The sequence below is a fragment of the Saccopteryx leptura genome, chromosome 2, assembly GCF_036850995.1.
Source record: "Saccopteryx leptura isolate mSacLep1 chromosome 2, mSacLep1_pri_phased_curated, whole genome shotgun sequence".
In the NCBI taxonomy this organism is placed as follows: domain Eukaryota; kingdom Metazoa; phylum Chordata; class Mammalia; order Chiroptera; family Emballonuridae; genus Saccopteryx; species Saccopteryx leptura.
The window spans coordinates 178,310,391-178,333,702 of NC_089504.1; the positions used below are offsets into that span (position 1 = coordinate 178,310,391).

A 23,312-nucleotide genomic window follows, 5' to 3' on the forward strand; every position below is an offset into this window, starting at 1 on the left:
AGTACAACCATTATGGAAGAAAGTATGGTGGTTCCTCAAAAAACTGAAAATAGAACTACCTTATGACCCAGCAATCCCTCTACTGGATATATACCCCCAAAACTCAGAAACATTGATACGTAAAGACACATGCAGCCCCACGTTCATTGCAGCATTGTTCACAGTGCCCAAGACATGGAAACAACCAAAAAGCTCTTCAATAGAAGAATGGATAAAGATGTGGCACATATATACTATGGAATACTACTCAGCCATAAGAAATGATGATATCGGATCATTTACAAAATAGTGGGATCTTGATAACATTATATGAACTGTAATAAGTAAATCAGAAAAAAACAAGAACTGCATTATTCCATACTTAGGTGGGACATAAAAATTAAACTAAGAGACATTTATAAGAGTGTGGTGGTTATGGGGGGGGGAGGAAAAGGGGGAGGGAGCAGGGCACAAAGAAAACTAGATAGAAGGTGACGGAGGACAATCTAACTTTGGGTGATGGGTATGAAACATAATTGATTGACAAGATAACCTGGACATGTTTTCTTTGAACATATGTACCCTGATTTATTGATGTCACCCTAGTAAAATTAATTTTTAAAAAAAGGTAAAAAAAAAATAGAATATCCTATTCTAATTTCTATAGAACCAAATTCTGCTCTTCGGGACTCTAACACTTGCACTGTTAAAGAAGTAGAAATAAGCAGGGAAGAGAAAGAAAATAATGCAAAAAAAGGGGGGGTTGTTAGCAGAATACATAGCTCTTGCTTCTCAAATATTCTAAATTCAGAAGAAAAGTTTAAAAATTCAAGTGCAATATTATTATCAACATAAGTTAACATTTAATTAATTATACATTGGGGATATTGCTCTGAAGTGAGTTTAATTAACAAATAACTAGGTTTGGTAATATCCTGGCTGATTATCTCTATCCTCTTGAGAAGGGGAAGTTAAATGTTGAAATAACATTATCAGATTGCTGCAGACTAAGATCATCCTGTTTCATTCTTCTGTCTGCCCTTCCTTCTCTCTCCCAAGGGCAGAAATGAACAAAACAATGGTTGTCTAATTGCTTAGCACTCAATTTTCTGCCTAGCAAAGACTATGTGGTTATGCTGTTTCCCATATGATTTTAGTTCTAAAGAAAACATTATTGCATTTAGAATTCAGTGCATATTAATCTTTAATTTAATTGTGGAAAGTTTCAAACATGTAGTAAGTGCACAGAATCGTGTGATGAATATTGTCACTTAGGTTTGACAGTTATCAATATTATGACATTTTGTTTAATCTATACCTCCATCTACTCTTCACCTGCCATTCAGTTACTTTCTAAGGTAAATTTTACATATACTGAGATGTTTAAATATTTTTTAAATTTTATTGATTTCTAGAGAGAGGAGAGAGACAGAGAGAGAAAGAGAGAGACAGAGAGACAGAGAGAGAGAGAGAGAGAGAGGTGAGAGGTAGAAGCAGGAAGCATCAACTCATAGGAGTTGCTTCCTGTATGTGCCTTGACCAGGCAAGTCCAGGGTTTTGAACCTGCAACTTCAGTATTCCAGGTCGATGCCTTATCCACTGTGCCACCACAGGTCAGGCATGAGATGTCCAACTATTAACTGTACAACTTTGACAATGGATACATCTGTGTAACCTACATCACAACAAAAATATAAAATACTCTCATCACCCCAAAAAGCTCTTTCTGTTTTGTCCCAATTTTTTTGTCCACTCCCCCACCCTCCTGGCAACCACTGTTCTGGTCTTTTATTCCAACATGGATTAGTTTTGCCTGGTCTATAATTTCATATGCATGGAATCTTCAGGTAAGCACTCTTTTGTATCTTAAGCTTTATTTAATTAGTATAATGTCTGTGAGCTTCATCTTATTGTGTGTATCGGTAATCCATTCCTTTTTGTTGCTGAGAAGTGTTCCATGGTTTGAATATATCACAACTTGTTTATTCATTCTTCTGTTGGTAAACATTAGGTTGTTTATACTTTGGGGTTTTTTATAAATAAGGCTATTATAAACGTTTTTGTCCCGGTCCTTTTGTGGATTTGTTTTCATTTTTCTCAAGTATTATACTTACCTTGTAATAGCACAAAGGATAGGTGTATGTTTAACTTTACAATAAACTGCCAAACCTTTTTCTGAAGTGATTTTACTAATGTACATTTTTACCAGTAATCTATGAGAGTTCTTTTTGCACCACATCCTACCTAATAAATCTTTTAAGCAGTCTATTAAATTTTTGGCTTTTCTAGTGGCTGTGTAGTGATTTCTCACTGTGGTTTTAATTTCCTTTTCTTTGATGACTAATGATATTAAACAATTTTCATGTGCTTATTGTTTCATGTGTTCAATTACGTATCATCCTTCATAAAGTGTCTGTTCAAGTGTTTTGCTATTTTTTATTGGGTTGTTTGCCTTTTCTGAGTTATAGGAAGTTTTCCTATTTTCACATAAGAGGTCTTTCTCAGATAAATACATATATTCTTCCAGTCCATGGTTTGTCTATTCATTTTCTTAATATTTTTCAATGAACAGAATTCTTTAATTTTTAATTTACCAATTAAAAACATCTTATGGTTCTTATTTTCTGTGTCTTTGATGCAGTTTGATCTGCTTTGAGTTAATTTTTGTATATGGTGTTAAAGGTCCAACTTCATTAGTTTGCATGTTGATACCCAGTTTTCTTAGCACTGTCTTAAATATCTTCTCCCCATTGAATGGTCTTGCCACCAGGCTCTCTATTCTGTCCCATTGGTTTATAAATCCTCCAGCCTTGTGGTTTCCCCACCCCCACCCCAAGATTAGTTTGACTACTCAGAGTCTCTTGAAGTTCCACATGCATTTTAAGATGGGTTTTTCTGTTTCTGCAAGAACAAAAATAGTCATTGGAATTTTGGAATTTTGATAGGAATTGCACTGAAGCTGTAGATCACTTTGAGTAGTATTGACATCTTAATATTAAGTGTTCTAATTAATGAACATGGAATGCATTTTCATTTATTTGTTTCCTTTAATGTATTTCAGCAATGATTTGTAGTTTTTATTGTACAAGTCTTTTACCTGCTCGGGTAAGTTAATTTTTAAATATTTGTTTATGCTATAGTAAATAGAATAATTTTTTAACTCCCTTTACAGAGCACTTATTTTTAGTGTATAGAAATACCACTGATTGGCCCTGGCCAGCTGGCTCAGTCATTTAAGAGTGGTGCACCAAAACAACAAGGGTGCAGATTCGATCCCTGGTCAGGGCTTACATGGGAAGCAACCAAAGACTGCACGACTGAACAACAAATATTTCCCTTTCCCCTCCCCTCTCTCCCTTATCCTCTCTCTGTCCCTCTAAAAATCAATAAAAATTAAGCCCTGGCCGGATAGCTCAGTTGGTTGGAGTATCGTTCCAGAGCACGAAGGTTGCCAGTTCGATTCCCAGTCAGGACACGTACAGCTCAATGTTCCTATCTCTCCGTCTCTCCCTTACTCTCTCTCTCCCTGCCTCTCTCTCTCTCTCTGCCCCTCTCTCTCTCAAGAACAAAATAAAGAAATACCATTGATTTTTGTGTGTTGACTTGTATACTGCTACTTCGCTGAATTTGTTTATTCTAATTGTGTGTGTGTGTGTGTGTGTGTGTGTGTGTGTGTGTGTGTGTGTGTGTAATCTTCAGAGTTTTCTACATTTGAGATCACATCATCTGCCAACAGAAATACTTTTGTTTCTTCCTTTCCAATTTGGGTGCCTTTTATTTCTTTTTCTTGACTATTGTTTTAGCTAGGGCTTACAGTGACAAATTGAATAAAAGTGGCAAAGCAGGCATTCTTGCCTTGTTCCTAACCATAGGAGGAAAGTGTTCAGTTTTTCACATTGAGTATGATGTTCGGTGTGGATTTTCCATATATAGCTTTTATTATGTTGAGATAGTAGTTTTCTGCCTGACCAGGTGGTAGCACAGTGGATAGGGCGTTGGACTGGGATGCAGAGAACACAGGTTCAAGACCTCGAGGTTGCCAGCTTGAGCATGGGCTCATCTGGTTTGAACAAAGCTCACCAGCTTGGACCCAAGGTCGCTGGCTCAAGCAAGGGGTTACTCGGTCTGCTGTAGCCCCCCAGTCAAGGCACATATGAGAAAGCAATCAATGAATAACTAAGATGTCACAACGAAAAACTAATGATTAATGCCTCTCATTTCTCCTTTCCTGTCTGTCCCTTTCTATCCCTCTCTCTCTCTCTCTCTCTCTCTCTCTCTCTCTCTGTTTAAAAAAAAGAGAGATAGTAGTTTTCTTCTAGTCCTAGCTTGTTTTGTATTTTTATCAAGAAAGGGTATTGAATTTCATCAAACATTTTTTCTGGATTGATTGAAATGACCATGTGGTCTTTTCCCTTTATTGTTAATATGGTATGTTACACTAATCAGTTTTCAGTTGTTGAACCATCCTTGCAGTTGAGAAATAAATCCTACTTGGTCATGTTGTATAACCCTTTTGATATGTTCCTGAATTTGGATTCCTATTATTTCTTGAGGATTTTTTTAACAATGTTCATAAGGGATATTGGTCTGTATTTTTCTTGTAGTGTCATTTTCTGGCTTTTATATAAGAATAATTCTGGCCTCATAAAATGAGTTGGTAGTATACCCTCTTCAATTTTTTCAAAAATTTTGAGAAGGATTGATATTAGTTCTTCTTTAAATGTTTGGTAGAATTCACTAATGAAGGTAGGGATTTTCTTTGTCAGATTTTTGATTACTAATTTAATATCCTTACTTGTTATAGGTCTAACCATATTTTCTAATTCCTCATGGTTTGGTGTTGGTAAGTTTTGTGTTTCTAGGGATTTTTTTATTTCATCTAGGTGATCCAATTTGTGGATGCAGTACACAGTACCCTCAAAAATCCTTCTATTTTTGCTGAATCAGTAGTAACGTCCCCACTTTCATTTCTAATTTTAGTATTTTGAGATCTCTTTTTTTCTTACTCCATCTAGTTAAAAGTTTGTAAAATTTGTTGATTTGTTCAGAGAACCAATTTTTGGTTCCACTGAACCTCTCTCTCTCTCTCGCCCTCTCTCTCTAAAATTAATAAAAATTTTTAAAAAGAACCAAATCTGCATTTGAATCCCTGAGTAGATTTTTCAGTTGTTATTATACTTTCCAGCTCCAGAATTTCTTTTTGGTTTCTTTTTAAGTCATCTATCGGTTGGTATTTCCATTTTGTTCATACATTGTTTTTTTGTATTTTTTTAAATTATTCAGTGAGAGGAAGGGAGGCATATAGACAGACTCCCACATGCACCCCAACGGGGATCTACCCAGCAAGCCCACTAGGGGGTGATGCTCTGCCCGTCTGGGGTATTGCTCAGCAACCGAGCTCTTAGTGCCTGAGGCAGAAGCCATGGAGCCACCCTCAGTGCCCAGAGCCAACTCGCTCCAATTGAGCCATAGCTGCAGGAGGGGGAAGAGAGAGAGGAGAAGCCCATGGGCACTTCTCCTGTGTCCATGACTGGGAATCAAACCTAGGACAACCACACGGTGGACAGATGTTCTACCACTGACCAACTGGCCAGGGCTTCATACATTGTTTCTTGACTTTCTCCTGTGTCCATGACTGGGAATCAAACCTAGGACAACCACACGGTGGACAGATGTTCTACCACTGACCAACTGGCCAGGGCTTCATACATTGTTTCTTGACTTTCTCCATATCTTACTTTAGTTCTTTCAGCATCTTTAAGACAATTGTTTTAAATTATTTATCTACTATAACTACCATAATGTCTTTTCCAAAGAGTTTGCCAGTTTATTTTTTTCCTTTGAATGGGCCGTACATTCTTATGTATGCCTTGTGTATCCTTTGTATGACTTGTGATATATTTTTATGAAAACTGAACACTTGAATGTAATAATGAGGTAGCTTCAAAAATCAGATTCATCCTCGTTCGTAGGGTTTGCTGTTGTTTTGAGTTTGGGAGTTTTTGTTGTTGTTTTTGGTTTGGGGAGGTGTTTGGTGAAGGTTTTGTTTTTGTTATAGGCTGTCTTTGTGCCAAGGATCTGTCTTAAGTATAAACCTAAGGTCTTCTTGGGTCTTTTCTGAGCCTGCACCTTTCCCTGGGCATACATAGTGACTTTTTTTTAAGAGAGAGAGAGAAATGGGGACAGACAAGGAGAGAAATGAGAAGCACCAACTCATAGTTGCAGCTTCTTAGTTGTTCATTGATTACTTTCTCATATGTTCCTTGACTGGGGGGTTCCAGCTGAGCCAGTGACTTTTTGCTCAAGCCAGTGACCTTGGGCTTCAAGCCAGTGACCTTTGGGCTCAAGCCAGCAGCCATGGGATCATGTCTATGATACCACACTTAAGCCTGCAATCTCACGCTCAAGCCGGATGAGCCCACACTCAAGCCTGTAACCTTGAGGTTTTGATCCTGGGTCCTCAGCATCCCAGGCCAACACTCTATCCACTGCACCGCTACTTCTTGGTCAGGCCATAGTGACTTTCTAACTTCCCTTGTATGTGCCATTGTGTTTTAATGTTCTGGTCTTCAATGCCTGGCTCCCAAAAGGGGAAAAAATAAAAAATGAATAGGAAAAACAGCCTCAGCTCTTTAAATACCATGGAGGTCACTTCAGCCAGCTGAGAAACAGTTTGCAAATATGGGAGGTGGTACAACAATGTCACCATCTTTGTCAGAACCTCTGTGAAAAGAAGCAGCAATCAGCAATCATAGCAGACCCCAAATATATGGAGGACAGGGGGCTTTCTGCCCCACCAGCTCCCAGTCTCTATACAAGCAGCTCTGAGAAAACATGTACGGCTGCCTGCCACAGGCACAGTGGTGGGAATTGGGTAGCTACTACTGCACTAAGAGCAGGAATTGACCAAAATTCGCTGCAATTTATCACCTAAGCCTCTCCCTGGAAGTTGCAAGCCTTCAGTAGCCTCCAGAAGTCCAAAGTATTTCCATCGGACAGATTCTGTCAGTGCGATTTTGTCTAGGTAAGGTAGGCCAAGACATATTTGCTGGGACAGCTGGAAGATGCAGCTCAAACTGGTGAGCCCACGCTCAAGCCAGGAAACTCAGGGTTTCACCTGGGATCTCACTGTCCCAAGCTGACACTCTATCCACTGTGCCACCACCTGGTCAAGCTGCACTGGCCTTTACTAAAAAAAAAAAAAAGAAAAGAAAAATTCTAATTAAGACTGTTTCCAAAAAATTAAGCCTAATAGTCTCATACTGTATTTCCCCATGTATAAGACACACCTTTAATTTGGGGGCCCAAACTTTGAAAAAAAAAATGTATCACATAAAGTTACTGAACTCAAGTTTTATTCATCATAAAATTCATACAACTCCTCATCACTGTCAAAACTCCCACCCATTAGCTTGTCCTCATCTGTGTCTGATGATGAATCACTGTCTTCAACAATGAGCATAAAAACAAGCGCAAAAAAGCGGGAAATACAAGTTAAAAAAAATCTACAACCACTGTATAAGATGCACCCGTTTTAGACCCCAAATTTCTCGGAAAATTGTGCGTCTTATACGTGGGGAAATATGGTACATGTTGAAAGAAGAATAGGAAGTGGAAAAACATTGATCACTGAATGAATTATTTCCAACTTTCATTCCTTATATGTTTTAATCAAACATCTCAATAAATTTCCTATAATGAGAATGGTACATTTTCTTTCCACTTAATGTAAATACCAACAGTGGTTGCCTAACATCATACAAGGATATCACCTCACAGGTTTCTTAATCAAATCTAAAATAATCATATGTAATAAAAATAAAATCACAATAATAAAAAACACAAGTACAATGTAGAAAATATAAAAATGTAATTTATTTGCCTTATTTACCAATGGTTAGCTATAAAGATACAATTTTTTGCCTTGGAGTTTCAGTTTTCACCAGTCACTTTTTCAATCATATGCTAAAATCAGAATCTTCTGTTTTATCTGTATTTAATTGATTGTTTATGTTTTATAGGTTTGTGCACTTGAGAACCATATTTTCTCCTTGATCACTGAAGCTCTATAACATAAAATGTCATTGTCTTCATATATTTGAGTAATATCGATCACGGTTTTGAAAGTCTCTATGAGCATATCTTGCATAAGTCTTGTTATGTGGGATCCTTCCAAAAGGTTCATGGTCATTGAAACAAGATTCAAAAACTTCATCAACAGCCTTTTCAGCTACTTCTTTGCTGATGTTCCTAACAGCCAGGATAGAAAGAATGGCTCTGTCTCTCACACAAGTCTAAGGAGAAAGAAAAGTATGCGGCTTTAATTTTATGTGAAAATTTAATCATAAAATAATACTGTCTATAATGTCTGAACCATAATCAAAAACCATTTTCCTATTATTTTATTCTGTGATTCCAAAGAAGAAACATAACTTAAATTATGGAGCATGTTTAACTCAATCTAAAATTATTTAGGTATAAGTAAGATCATCTCCAATTTTCTCATCCTTTCCAATAATATAAGCAGATGTCATTCTCTGAAGTTCTAGGCAGTGTTTGCCAAACAATAGCTTCCAATCTGTAAAATCACAGAAAAGTGGATAAGCAAGGTTCTGGTTGAATTTTTAATAAAATTTAAATAAATTTAAAATATACTTTATTTCTGCAATTCTCTTCCATTGCAGCTGACCAGTGCTAGGTAACTTTTCCTTTGAGAGAAGCACTATCCCTTGCAGGTAACAGGAAACCACACATATACTTCTCAGGGAAATAGAAAAATCAAACATTTTCTGTTTGTTTGTTTCTGAGTGTTCTTTGCATCAGTATGCAATGTTACTGTTGTTGATTTTTTTTTTTAATCAAGAGAGAGAGAAGCATCAACTTGTAGTTGTGGCACTTTAGCTATTCAGTGATTGCTTCTCATATATGCCTTGACAAGGGTGGGGGAAAGATGAGTGGGGGGGAGGCTCCAGCCAAGCCAGTGATCCCTTGCTCATGCTAGCGACCTTGAGCTAAGCCAGAGACCTTGGACATCAAGCCAGCAACCTTTAGGCTCGCCCCAGAGACCATGGGTTCATGTTGATGAGCCTGCACTCAAACAGGCGACCTTGGGGTTTCAAATCTGGGTCCTCAGCGTCCCAGGTCATTGTTCTATCCACTGCTCCACCACCTGGTCAGGCTACTACAGTTGATGTTTATATTTCTTGAGTACAAAAGCAGGACTCCCATTTCCTAAAACTCTTTTCCCTCAATCAGGCTTCCGCTACCTCCACATACTTACTATCCTGTTCCTAGTCGTATTTGTTTGCTGCTGCTGCTACCCAAGGTAAAAAAAAAAAAGAGAGAGACACTCCTTTGGCAACAACTCAGTGCCCTGGATCATATGCTCTAACCACATTATCCTCTTCTCTGGGTGTGCTGATGTGAACCCTACTTCCGCCCTTCCCACTTGAGAGCCAGAGCAACAGCTCAGTGAAATGCAGCCCAAGCTGAATCTACCAAAAAAGCAGGATTCAAGGGCACAGAAAACATGTGTCACTAAGCTGACAGCACAGGCTGAAAGCACAAGAGTCTTATCTAAGTCATCACCCTCCCCAGGCAGCAGGCTTTTCTTCTAGCTCCCATTCACTACCTTCACAGTGTCTCTTAAGTTCACTTTGACTTTCTACCCTCCACCCCAGATTTAGTCACTCTCTTCTCTAGAGAACCAAGGGCCTTTCTGTTGTTGTTCCAAAGCTATCCTTACTGTACCTGGTTGAAACTGCTGTCCTGATGCTTATAACGCTCACAAACGGGCACAGCCATCTCCTCCCATAGAAAATCTGTGACCAGCATTTCTCCGCCGTGTGGATACAGAGCCCCTTGGTTGCTGTTGGCAGATCTGCTCACAGTCATTATCAGTCCATTGGTTCTATACTCTCTTCTGTGTCCATCTACAGCAGCTAGATGTACGACATGACAGCAAAGCTTTCTAACAGGATGATCTTGCCTCTAGTTTTCTCTTTGGTTTTTGTTATTGGCTTTGTTTTGTTTTGTTTTGTTTTGTTTTGTTTACAAAGCCTCTCTCAGCTCAGTTCATCATAATCAAATCTGTGCAATCCAAAACTTTGCTATGACATCATACACCTTTAAGGTGCACTAATATCCAGCCATAACCTGTGCTGCAGTGTAGTCTCTTCTGAAAGGTATTACTTTTTTGTCTTGAAAATACTGTGGTAGTTTTAAAATGTAAGCCCAGGACTGCAACGATAAAAGACAGGCTGTGATTTCACTTCCATTCCTTATCTACCCCCATCCAAAGGTATCCCGAGAGAGATCTTAATACTTCTCATCACTATTAAATTCTCTGTCACACAGCTTGCCCCAAACTATAAAACAGAACTAAATTCCATCTATTTGGCGTAAATGCTGTACAGTTTGTATTCTTTTCACATAACTAGTTCTTTAAAATTCCAAATACCAAATGTACTTCTCATTTCTTCATTATCTCCACTCTTAGCACTTTTAAAGGTAAGTGATTTCATGTTAGTTACCTGATAGTGTTGCTTTAATCCAAAACGTAACCTAAATATTTCATTTACAAGTGAGCAGTCTCCACTAAGGTTAGCGGCTCGGACCTATCACAAAGACAGAAGGCAAACAAAAATAAGTGCTCATGCTCTATACCTTTATATCAACCAATTTTCTTTATTGCAAAGAATGCAAAAGTAGCATGTTTTACTGAGATCAGGGTAACTGTAAGACTTTTTTTAAACACTTTTTAAAACTCTCTCAGCTCCAGAAGTTATTTAGTTGACAGAGCAGAGGCCCTGGCCGGTTGGCTCAGCAGTAGAGCATCAGCCCTGTGTTGTAGAAGTCCCAGGTTTGATTCCCGGCCAGGGCACACAGGAAAAGCATCCATCTGCTTCTACACTCTTCCCCCTCTCCTTTCTCTCTATCTCTCTCTTCTCCTCCCGCAGCAAGTCTCCATTGGAGCAGGCCCGGGCACTGAGGATAGCTCCATGGCCTCTGTCTCAGGCACTAGAATGGCTCCGGTTGCAACAGATCAATGCCCCAGATGGGCAGAGCATCACCCCCTAGTGGGCGTGTTGGGTGAATCCCAGTCGGGCGCATGCAGGAGTCCGTCTCTGCCTGCCAGCTTCTCACTTCAGAAAAAATACAAAAAAAAAAAAGAGAGAGCAGATATCCAAGAGCTATATTAGACAATGCTAAATGCACTGGACTGGGTGTGCATGACAACCTGAAGTTAGGACTTGGTTTCTAATTTGCCACATTTTTTAAGTAAATAGCAGCTTAGCTCTAGCAGGCTAACTCAGTGCATAGAGTGTCGGCCCAGCATGCAGACGTCCCAGGTTCAATCCTTGGTCAGGGCACACCTGAGAAGTGACCATCTGCTTCTCATCTCCTCCCACTCCCACTTCTCTCTCTCTTTCCCTCTCACAGCCAGCGGCTCAACTGGACCCGGGTGCTGAGGATAGCTTGGTTGGTCTGAGCACTGGCCCCAGGTGCTAAGGACAACTTGGTTGGTCTGAGCACTGGCCCCAGGTGGGGTTTGACAGGTAGGTCCTGGTCAGGGCATATGTAGGAGTCTGTCTATCCTCCCCTCTTTTCACTTAAAAAAATTAAATACGCAAAGTATAAAGCAGCTTTAACAGATGAAAAAATCTTGGAACAACTGGCATAGATTCTATAGATAAAGCTAACCTGGCCACATTTTTGAAAATTCATTGCAAATGGAATGACCCACTTCTTGTTACTTGACAATAATGTGGCCTTTATTCCTCTGAAGAGTTCAAGGACTTATACATTTTAGCTAACAGGAATTAATCCTCATACCACCTGAGAGAACGACCTATTTAACGATTCAGGATTCAGTCTACTCTCCAAATAATATGAGTTATAATTAGAAGCAGTAGGGTCGCTTATTAATTTCAAGGAAAAAAGAAAAAAAATCTGAATTATAAAGTATAAGCTTGACATTTATATTAGTTTTTTTAACTTCTCAGCATATTGCACTCTTCAATTAATGAAATGCAAATATGAAATACTCATGTCTCTCAAGAAGCGTATTTATATTTATATTTATTTACATTTCTGATAGCAATCCAAAGTGCTTAATAATAAATATCGTCTTATGTTGTATTTTTGAGACTCTAGAGCAGGGGTAGTCAACCTTTTTATACCTACCGCCCACTTTTGTATCTCTGTTAGTAGTAAAATTTTCTAACCGCCCACCGGTTCCACAGTAATGGTGATTTATAAAGTAGGGAAGTAACTTTACTTTATAAAATTTATAGAGCAGAGTTACAGCAAGTTAAAGCATATAATAATAATTACTTACCAAGTACTTTATGTCAGATTTTCACTAAGTTTGGCAGAATAAATCTTTATAAAACAACTTACTATAGTTAAATCTATCTTTTTATTTATACTTTGGTTGCTCCACTACCGCCCACCATGAAAGCTGGAACGCCCACTAGGGGGCGGTAGGGACCAGGTTGACTACCCCTGATCTAGAGCAAGAAAGGAGTACCTATAAAGGCAGCATAGAAATCCAGTTAGGAAACCTGGTTGTTGCCTGACTGGTGGTGGCACAGTGGATAGAGCGTCAGTCAACCTGGGACGCAATATAAGAAGCAATCAATGAACAACTAAGGTGCTGCAACTATGAGTTGATGCTTCTCATCTCTCTCCCTTTCCTGTCTCTCTTTCTCTCTCTCACTTAAAAAAAATACCCTGGTTATAATCCTGCCTCTTCCACTTACTAAACTATAAAATCTAAACAAATGCCTCACTTTCCACATATATAAAGTGACGATAGAGTATCCATTTCTATGGCTTGTTATTAAGATCACATAAGAATCAACAAACATTCTATGTACCAATAACATTCTCACAACATGGTGAATGTTCCTAAAATCCACCAGACTTTCGGTAAGAATTATGGCAAGCATCAACCCCACAAAGTAACAGAAGAAGAAGGGCAAGGACCCTCTGTATGCACAGGGAAAGCAACATTATGACAAGAAGCAGAATGGCAATGGTGGGCAGACTAAGTCAATTTTCCACAAAAAGGCTAAAACTACAAAGATTGTGCTGAGGCTTAAATGCATTGAGCCCAACTGCATGCAGATCTAAGAGAATGCTGACTACTGAGATATAAGCATTTTGACCTGGGAGGAGATAAGAGAAAAGGTCAAATGATTCAGTTCTAAGCTTCAGATTTTGTTTTATTATATGACAATAAAGTCTTGAGGATATGTTTACTTAAAAAAAAAAGAAACCACAAACAGAACACTGTTTGGCACACAACCCTCAGTAAATGGTAACTATCCTTATTTTTTATGTTATATAGTTTATTCCTTAAGAAATAGTTTATTATAACTAAAGTTAATCATCGCTATTATTAGAATTTAAGGGTTATATTTGATACAATTTTTAAAAAAATACTTAAAATATCTCGTTTTGTCTCAATTGTATTCAATAGTTAGAAACAGTAATTCAAGACTAACTTGGAAGTTTGACAGTAAGAAAAGGAATATGTTTAAATTAATTATACTTGAATAAATTCTTCAAACACAGTGTTGGGAGGGGGAAGAAGGTAACTTCTACAATAAAACTCACCTCTGAGCAAGCCAAATGTTTGACATTGGTGAACCAGTCAATATGAGCACGACAATGATCAAAGGTATGAATGAGCTCGTGCGTGACCACTCTGTTCATATGAGCCTGATTACCGATATTATTCTGGCACAAAACAATCTAGGAGGCACCAAGATAAGAAAAGTTTGGTTATGTCTAAAATCTCTCATTTCAAGAGTTCTAGTCTTTCTCTCACACGAGAGGGGCTCATCTGCTTGTATTGCCTCCACCCATTTTTCTCCACTGACCCCACACCTACCTATCCATTAGGACCCAGTCTTAACTACATGTTCCTTTAAGCTTTCCCAATGACTAACTTCTCCCTTCTCTTCTCTCTGAACTATATTAGCACTTAGATTAAGGACACTTCTTCACATACTGTCCTCATTGGGCGGACTGTATCAGTGTGGCTTGGACTCCACGCATTGTATTTAGAGCATGGACTTTGGAATGAAATGATAGATTCAAATTCTAGCCCCATTCCTTACTTACTCAGTACCTAGAGCAAGTTTCTTTTTTTTTTTTTTCCTTAGAGAGAAAGAGAGAGGAACAGACAGGAAGGGAGAGAGAGGAGAAGCATCAACTCATAGTTGCAGCTCCTTAGTTGTTCATTGATTGCTTTCTCATGTGTGTCTTGACCAGGAGGCTCCAGCTGAGCCAATGACCACTTGCTCAAGCCGGCGACCCCACACTCAAGATGGTGAGCCCGCACTCAAGCCAGATGAGCCCATGCTCAAGCCAGATGAGCCCACACTCAAGCCAGCAACCTCAGGGTCGGGAACCTGGGTCCTCAGTGTCCCAGACTGATGCTCTATCCACTGCACCACCACCTGGTCAAGCCAGGGCCAACTTTCTTAACTTCCCTGTGCCTCAGTTTCCTCAACTATAGAAAAGAGATAGAGTACCTACCTCATATAATCGTGAGAATTAAATGAGAATATATGTAAAATGCTTCTTATCAAGTTTCTAAAAGAGCAACGAATCAACAATGAATGACCACCACTGCCCACTCTACTAGAATTGCCAGGAAAAATCCTCAAAAAGACCTTCGGAAAGCAGTATAAAGAGCCAACAGCACACTGAGCAGACCCCTATAAGAATAATAAAGACACGAGAGATTCTAATAATAACAGTTACCATTCAGTGCGCACTTTCTATGTGCCAGGCACTGGGATATGTGCTAGATATTTCATATACATTAATTCAATATCCATTTATTAATCTAATATTTATTGAGAACTATTAGTAGATTTGCAATCTTCTAACAGAGATAGAAATTAATCAATACTTACCAAAATGCTTAAATATATTCAATGACTGCTGTCATGAAGAAAAACAAGAGGTTGTCATGAGTACTTACAAGGAGAATGCCTGACCTGGTCTGGAAGTTTCGGAAAGGTTTTTCAGTGGAAGGAATGTTTACAGTGGAATCTAATGGATGACTGGAGGTGAATGTGAGGAGACAGAAAGGGAGCAGAGCAGACAGAGAACACACCTATGCGAAGTGTGTGGGGAGGGCTGAAGGACAGAATGTTTGAGAAGCTGGAAGCAGGCCGACACTGCTGAAGCACAGAGTTTGAGGTGGTAGGCATGAGACAAAGTTGATGAGGTCAGCAGTGGCCAAATAACTGAACACCTTGTCTTTATCCTGAGATCAATGGGAAATCACTGAAAGGCAGTAGTGAAATGGGTGGTGCTTTTGTTTTTATCCTTTGACTATAGTTGGAAAAATAAGATGAGTATGACCAAAATTGGATACAGAGACATAAGCTGAAGGCTAATGAAGTATTCTGGGCAAGAGGTAATGGTACCTGAGCTAGGATAGTAGGAGCCAAAAATGGTATCTAGGAGGAAAATTAGGTAAAATTTGGTGATAGAATATGGGAAGGGAATCAAATCCCTTCTTTCTGGTTTGTGTAATAGGATGGATGGTGGTGTCATTCACTGAAATATGCAAAACTAAAAAGACCAGATTAGGTAGGATAGGGGATAGTAAAAAAATCAGTAATTTAGACCTGGATAGGTCAGGTCTGAGGTGCTGTTAAGACAACCAAGTGTGGGTATTAAGTGGGAACATGGATATAAGGATGTAGAGTTCAAGAGAACTCTGACCTAGGAAAGTAAATGAGATCCCCTTGGCAGAGTACAATGTGAAAAAGAAAGGAATCTAACACCAAGGATTAAGGGACTTCAACATTTAAGGACTGATAGAGAAAGGTGAGCTAACAAAAGAGCAATCAGAAGAATGTTGTCCACCGGGCACCATAGGAAGAAAAGTTCTTGGCATTACCTGTGAAAGTCAAATATATACATACCAAATGACCCAGTAATTCCACTTCTAGGCAAATACTTTGGAGTAACTTTTGCATATGTGCACCAGAGAAAAGTTAAAAAATATTCACAGCAGCTTTGTTCAAAATAACAAAGTTGAAAAAGTCAATATTAAATAAGGTAAACTACAGTATAGACATGCTAACAGTGAAACTAAATAAACCAAAAGTATAAAAAACAACATGGAAGAATCTCATAATGTTGAACAAAAGAAATATACTACATGGTTTCATAAAACTACAAAGTAATACCTATAACTCAAAGTATTCCATGAATAAACCTTAAGAGCAGGCAACTAAATAACACACTGTTGGGTTGTACAGATAGATGGTAAAGCAATTCAGAAAGCAAGGAATGGTGATCACAAAAGTCAGGATAAGTAAAGAGAGGTAACGTAATCCAAGAGGGGTGCACAGACTCCCGAAGCCCTGGCGGTGCTCTTGCTCACAGCTGGATGGCAGTTACACAGGTAATCATTCTTTATTACAACCAAAAGTTTTAAAAAACAAAGGCTTTTTACTTTCTGTATCAATGAGATACCTCATGATAAGAGAGTGCCCACTATGTTCAAAACTGCCGAGAATTAAGATGAAAGTTCAAATTGTCCACTCTATTTAACCCCTAGTGGGGATGAACTTACCAACACCCATTTTGAGAGCTATAGGTATTGCGATTACTAATTTACAAATGAGAAAACTAAGAATAAGGTGAATAAATTGCCCAAGCCCCACAGCTAATTAGCAGGGGAACTAGGACTTGAACTCAAGTCTACCTGATTCTAAAACCCAGAACCCTCACCCCTGTGTTTTTGCCCATGATTATAGTGAAATAGCTGTAAATAACCAAAATATATATAATATTCCCCATCAAGAAACAAATGCAGTTAGATGTGAGTTATATTCAAGATGGAACTAGTTACAACACCTTCATCTACCCTCATCACAACAAAATCTATCTACCACCTCCAAGAGTCTCTCAAAACCTTGCAATGACTTAAAATAACATGTACTGAACATTACTATGCTTTCTATGATAAACACTTTATAAGAAATGTCTCACTTAATTCTCATAACCATTCTATAAGATAGATACAATCATTACCTATATTTTACAGATGAGAAATCTCATTCCCCTAATCAAAAACTTTCAAAGGCATATATGCCTTTACCATGTAAAGGAGAAACTCTTTAGCTCAGCATTCAAAGCCTTCCCCTACAACCAATATGGGAGAAAGTATGGTGGTTCCTCAAAAAACTAAGAATAGAACTACCATATGACCCAGCAATCCCTCTACAGGGTCTGCCCCAAAAACTCGAAAACATTGGTACGTAAAGACACATGCACCTCCATGTTCATTGTAGCATTATTCACAGTGGCCAAGACACGGAAACACCCAAAGTGTCCTCAATAGAGGATTACATGAAGAAGATGTGGTACATATATACTATGGACTACTACTCAGCAGTAAGAAATGATGACATAAAAAAAAAATGATGACATTGCCATTTATGACAACATGGATGGACCTTGGGAACGTTATACTAAATGAAATAAGTAAATCAGAAAAAGCTAAGAACTATATGACTTCACACATAGGTGGGATATAAAACTGAGGCTCATGGACACAGATAAAAGTGAAGTGATTACCAAGGAGAGGGGATAGGGGAAGGGTGTAAAGAAGAACAAATGTAAGGGGACGGAAAATGATCTGACTTTGTGTTATGTGTATACAACATAATCAACAGTGTAAATGCTATAGAAATGTTTACCTGAAACCTATGTACTCTTATTGATCAATGTCACCCTGTTAAATTTAATTTTCTAAATAAAATTTTAAAAAATAATAATAAGCCTGACCTGTGGTGGCGCAGTGGATCAAGTGTCGACCTGGAATGCTGAGGTCGCCGGTTCAAAACCTTGGGCTTGCCCAAGTCAAGGCACATATGGGAGTTGATGCTTCCTGCTCCTCCCCCCCCTTCTCTCTCTCTCTCTCTCTCTCTCTCTCTCTCCTCTAAAATGAATAAATAAAAACAATTTAAAAATAAATAAATAATAATAATAAAATATCCCCCCCCAAAAAAAGCCTCCCACCATATGGCTTCCCTTCTTTCCAGTCCTATTTTCCTTCAGTAAACTAGACAACATACCATTCCCCAAATACACCTTGTTCTTTCCCAGCACTCCACCTCTGCTCACGCTTTTCCTGTCTGGGGCAACAGTCTTTTGTCTTCTTTGCCCTAAAGAGGCTTTATATCCCTTAGCTGAATTTCTTGCCAGCTTTTAGTCAAGCATCTCACTGTCCCACTGTGGTAACCATGCCCACCTAAAACCTATAGGTATAAGCTGCCTCAAGTTCTGTCGTTGTCTGTGTTCATCTCTTATCTCCCCTAAGAAGGTGTAAGCTTCTTAAGAGTAAGGACCATGACTAACTCATTTTCTGAACCCCACACACAGTCTACCGAACAGAATCCCCAGCATGTGGAAGGTCCTCAGTAAGTATCAGAAGAATTGGAGGAAAGAAAATAAGTTGGTGAAAATGCCTACCTGAGACATGGAAGCATCAAAACCTCCGCTGACATTTCCATTACAATCTTCACAAGAGAAGTGTCTTTCTCGGTCAACAGCACTAAAAGGCAAGAATGAATTAGAGACCATGTCCTGAAGCATTACCAACCTGAGTGTGCACGTGGCACAAGGAAACAGCCACAAGACCCGATTCAAACCCCCTCCACTACTGACACATAGGAAACATTAGGAAAGCAACTTAACGCCCACAGGACTTGGTTTTCATTTGTAAAATAAGGAAATTGTCTCTGAAATCTATCCTACTTCAAATTCTATGAACTTTATGATTCCATAAAGTATTTGGTCAACGAACTAGGACCATACTGGAAATATGATGGAGTTCCAAGACGTAGACCTCAGAAGTCACTTCCTCTAATCCCCTCCAAGTTAAACAACACCTAGACGGGTCCTGCATAACAAGCTAAGACTTCTTCTCCATTGAGGCACAATGCTGAGGATGGCACAGTGGAAAAGCCAGGTTTAGTAATTCCTTACAAGAAATATTGTAAGCATTCTCTTCACTAAATAACCAAAGTCAACAGTAGACCCAGAGATTTAGAGTTACAGCAGATGTCTAAAAAGAATAAGGCTTGTCTGGAGAGAATGCAGCCAATTAATATCACCTACCATATGGAAAAGGCATTGTTGCTTAAAGTGAAATACAAGTAGTTCCAGTAGTGGAGGGATTGTTCAGAGTAGCCAGAATATAAAGCAGCACTTCAAAATGATTTACTTACCAACCTGAGTGCTTCATGGCATCAAGTAGAAGTTTGACATATGGATCTAAAAAGATATTGACTCAATTATGTATGCTAAATGGAAAAATAGCCAACTAAATTATCCATATAGCAGTATATTATCAAAAAGCAATTCACAAATCTTAATGAAATAATACTATATTAAAATTGGTTTTAAAAAAGATAGGCTTAAATTAACATAAAAGCAACACGTTAACGGAACATAACACTAATATAAATACCAAGATGGGGACTACCACACATCCTAGATAATATCAAGTATGCTTTTATAGGCTATTTTTAGTTAAATGATCAAAGACAGAGGGAATTTTGAGCTAAAAGCATAGAAAGGAACAGCAGCATAGTATCCAGATTTAGAGGAAGGCATGCCCCACTGTTGTCTGAGTCAAACCACACTGGAAACAGTGTCCCATTCTGAACACCACATGGGACCTACTCTTCCACAAGGGAAGGCAATTAGACTAGTACAGGACTATGTTCAATAAAAGAGAAAGGATTTGTGGGTTTGAAAAGGAGAAAGACTTAACTAGGACCACCACAGCTTCAGGTATTTGAAGAGGTGCCATGTGGGAATTGAGTCAATCAATATTTCTTCAAAGGATAGAACAAAGATCAAAGGTAGAAGCTACATGGGCAGATTTCAACTCAGTATGAGAAAGATTTCTCCAACAATTAAAGCTTTTGATACAATAGACAAGTAGCCTCAAAGAACAAATAACTGTTCAAGCAGAGGTCTATAAACATTCTGGTCAGTGATGGCACAGAGGTTTTCCTGTATAGGGTGGAAAAGCCTGTAACTCCTGAAGACCATTCCACTTCTAAGAGTCTGTGAGCCGATGACAATTACAGGAAAGTGCAATGAAAACAAATGCCTCTAATAATTTTTCACATGGGCATCTTGTCTGAGAGTATAAATGCACAGCAAATATAAGACATAAGCAAAAAAAAAAAAAAATAGAACAGGAAATCAAGGGGTGTTTTTACAGTATTAAAAGCAAAAAAAGGAAAGTAAAAGAAAAGTAGTGGGATGATAAAGTTAGGTTAGACTACTGCTTTACTAACCTGCCTCCTCTTAAGTGTGTTAACAGTAAAATAATTATTAATGATAAGTATTATTTAGTGTATACCAGGTGTCTGGCACCATATCAATTGTATTATTACTCAAGCAACTAAGAGATTTTTAACCAAGTTGAAGTGGATTTAAAAATCAACAGTCCTCTGCCTGACCTGAGGTGGCGCTGTGGATAAAGCACTGACATGGAACACTGAGGTTACTGGTTCGAAACCCCTGGCTTGCCTGGTCAAGGCACATATGGGAGTTGATGCTTACTGCTCATCCCCCTGCTCGCTCGCTCTCTTTCTCTCCCCCTACCTCTCTAAAATGAATAAAATTTCTAAAAAAGAAAATAAAATAAAAATCAACAGTCCTCTTACACAAAAATTGCAGCATAGTGGTTTTGTACTTTAAAAGGGGCCTGCAGTATTTCAGAATCAATTTGCTTTGAAGAAAAAGAAAACAAAGTTCTCCCATAATGCTTGGATTCTGGCATCACTCCTACCTCGGGTATAGAATTTCAAAGCTGCAGGTTGATGCTTTAATATGAACAGGTTGTCCCAGTAGCACTCCCCATGCAAGGCTGAGGCCAGCTCATTCCTACTGCGATTCACGTTCAGCACCTCACATCCTATCTCAACTTTTCCTCCACTGTTTGGCTTTTATATTTGGTTCCTGATATGCTGGCACCTCACACTAATAAGCTCTATTCCTCACAACCCTAATAGAAGGTGTTTTTAACCCTCTCTGTCCCCCACCCCTTTTTTTTTTCAGACAGGAATGAGGGTATCAGAGAGTTAAATCACTCTTTAAAACCTAACAGGGAAAGGGACCAGAATTTGAACCAATATCTAACTGCATCCCATGTTCTTTCCACTGTGTTCCACTGAAACATCTTAAAGGCAAGATATTTAGCCATCTTAGTATTTTCCCACACCAGAACCTGGAAGGTGTTTGATATTGTAAATACAATGTCATCATTCCTTCTACTCAACTTCCACCTCCCACCTCCTTTGATTCCCTAAGTGCAGATGATCTCGAAGCAGGCTGGAAAATCTTTGGATGGTTGATTTTTAAACTGTGACAGGGTAGGTATTCAACAGTAACCTGGTTTTGGGACAAGTACATTGAAGACTAATTTCTGGCCCTGGCCGGTTTGCTCAGTGGATAGAGCGTCGGCCTGGCGTATGAAGTTCTGGGTTTGATTCCCGGTCAGGGCACACAGGAGAAACGACCATCTACTTCTCTCCTGGTTTCTCTCCCCCTTCTCTCCCTTCCCTTCCCCAGCCAGTGGCTCCACTGGTCCCAACGTCAGCCTCAGGCGCTGAGCACAGCTCGGTTGGTCCCAGCGTGGGCCCAGCGCTGAGAATAGCTCCGTTGATTGGAGGGTGCATCCTCCCAGACAGAGTTGCCTGGTGGAACCCGGTTGAGGCGCATGTACTATCTCTCCTCCTCTCACTTAAAATTATACAAAGTAAAATAAAACAAAATATAAGACTTAGATTTCTAAATGTGTCTGAAGTAAATTTAAGAGGTCTATGTAAAAAAAGTTAACGTAGTGTAGGTTTGTAAAACTCGTTTATTGCACTGCCAGCAGTAAGTATGCCTTAGTAACGTGGCTCTTCAAAACTGCTTCACCAGACTTGTCTCCACGCTGCTGCATCACTTACATAAGAAATCATCAGACCGTCAAGCCAGTGAGAGCGGTCGAAAGGGGCAAACTCCTAAGCCAGAGCCCGTTCACTCCACGGCAGGAATAGGTCTGAAGGGCGCCTCAGCGCCTGCTCCGATAAGGAAACCGAACCCAGACGCACCACAACCACCGCCACCGCCACCGCCACCTCAGCCCGCGCCCATGAAGCCGAATCTGCCTGGCCTCGGCGCCCAAAGCCGCCCATGCCGCACTCGGGACTGAGCCCGGGCCTGTCTGTGCCCGCGGCCCTCAGACCTCAGCCGCCGACCCCCAGCCTCCAGGCCAGCTCCTACTTGTCTGCAGAGTCTTCAGGAGCATGAGCTGGCACTTCTGGTTGCTGGAGAAGAAGCTGGAGAGGAACCCCTGCTGGGGCTTCCCCTGCCCCAGCCTCTCGGCGAAGGCTGGGCACGCGACGCGGGGCTGCTGCTCCCCGGCCGCGGGGCCCGGCCCGCGCTCGTCCGGAGCTCCCGCCATGCCATCCGCGGACGCGCGCCGGCAGCCCAGCGTGAGACTAAGGAAGGAAATCACCCTCCGGCCAAACCCAGCGCCCAGGCTCCGCCTCGGCTTGGCTGAACTGACGTTGGCAGGGCGACGGTAGCGGGGCGGAGCCGAAGAGGCTGGGCTGGAGGAGCTACTCAACCCCGCGAGGAACGCGGGGCGGAAGGAGAGGAACGGGGAGAAGCATGACGGGGGCGCTGGGCCACGTGCGGGCGGGAGGAGCCGGAGTGGGCTTCTGCCCTTGCAGGCAGCACCCGGGTTGGTTGTGGGCTTTGCCGGCTGCCCTTTAGGGTTGTTGCCGGGTCCCCAAAGGCGTCGTTCCGCAGCCCTACCTCCTCGTGGGTAATTTCTGGTCAATATTAGCCACTATGTCCCCTTCTCCCTCTGAAAGTTTCTGGCGTCCTCCTACTCCCTGTCGTTTCCACCAACAGGCTATTGCCGTTTCTGTCCCACCTCTCCTCTGATGCCCAAGCCACATTGAAAGCTGTGTTTTTCAGAAACTGTTTTTGAAAGCTACAATTATAATGACTGGTCACATCAAAATCTTCAAACTACAGGACACAACTACTTTTTTTCCTGCTTCATCTGAGCCCATTCACTCACCCTGCTTTCTTGCCACCCCAAATAGCTCCAACAACAAAACACAACCTATTTACTTCTACTTCCAAGCCTTACCTCATACTTATTGATACATCGTTAAGACCCTTTCCTGAGTCCTTTCCCAAGTCCCAATCAAATCTACCCTAATCAAAATTAATCTTGGCCCTGGCCAGTGGCTCAGTGGGTAGAGCGT

At 40.1% G+C, this 23,312-nt stretch overlaps 1 protein-coding gene and 1 pseudogene across 4 annotated transcripts; one reads left to right on the top strand and one right to left on the bottom strand.

Annotated features, from left to right (window-relative positions):
• Positions 1-7,825: 7,825 nt before the first annotated feature.
• Positions 7,826-22,591, bottom strand: ATP23 (ATP23 metallopeptidase and ATP synthase assembly factor homolog). 4 transcript variants are annotated; one of them, XM_066369337.1, is made up of 6 exons: positions 22,315-22,591; positions 19,254-19,299; positions 18,496-18,577; positions 13,603-13,740; positions 10,512-10,595; positions 7,826-8,273 (listed from the first exon to the last, which is right to left on the bottom strand). In XM_066369337.1, exons 1-6 carry the CDS (start codon positions 22,493-22,495, stop codon positions 8,070-8,072), a joined length of 735 nt encoding a protein of 244 aa, XP_066225434.1. In that variant the 5' UTR covers positions 22,496-22,591; the 3' UTR covers positions 7,826-8,069. The 4 variants fall into 4 exon arrangements, with proteins under 4 accessions (XP_066225434.1, XP_066225432.1, XP_066225431.1 ...); XM_066369335.1 differs by lacking the exon at positions 13,603-13,740 and having other exon boundaries at positions 22,315-22,590; XM_066369334.1 differs by lacking the exon at positions 10,512-10,595 and having other exon boundaries at positions 22,315-22,590.
• Positions 12,879-13,193, top strand: LOC136393218 (large ribosomal subunit protein eL42-like; annotated as a pseudogene).
• Positions 22,592-23,312: the final 721 nt, after the last annotated feature.

Excerpts from the sequence above, each read along its gene's own strand:
- ATP23 (XM_066369337.1), bottom strand. The coding sequence starts at position 22,495 with ATGGCGGGAGCTCCGGACGAGCGCGGGCCGGGCCCCGCGGCCGGGGAG. Across the intron at positions 19,300-22,314 it reads CCTGAAGACTCTGCAGACAA|ATCCATATGTCAAACTTCTA; the intron begins GTAGGAGCTGGC and ends ATATCTTTTTAG. Across the intron at positions 10,596-13,602 it reads AACATTTGGCTTGCTCAGAG|GTCCGAGCCGCTAACCTTAG; the intron begins GTGAGTTTTATT and ends TCTTTGTGATAG.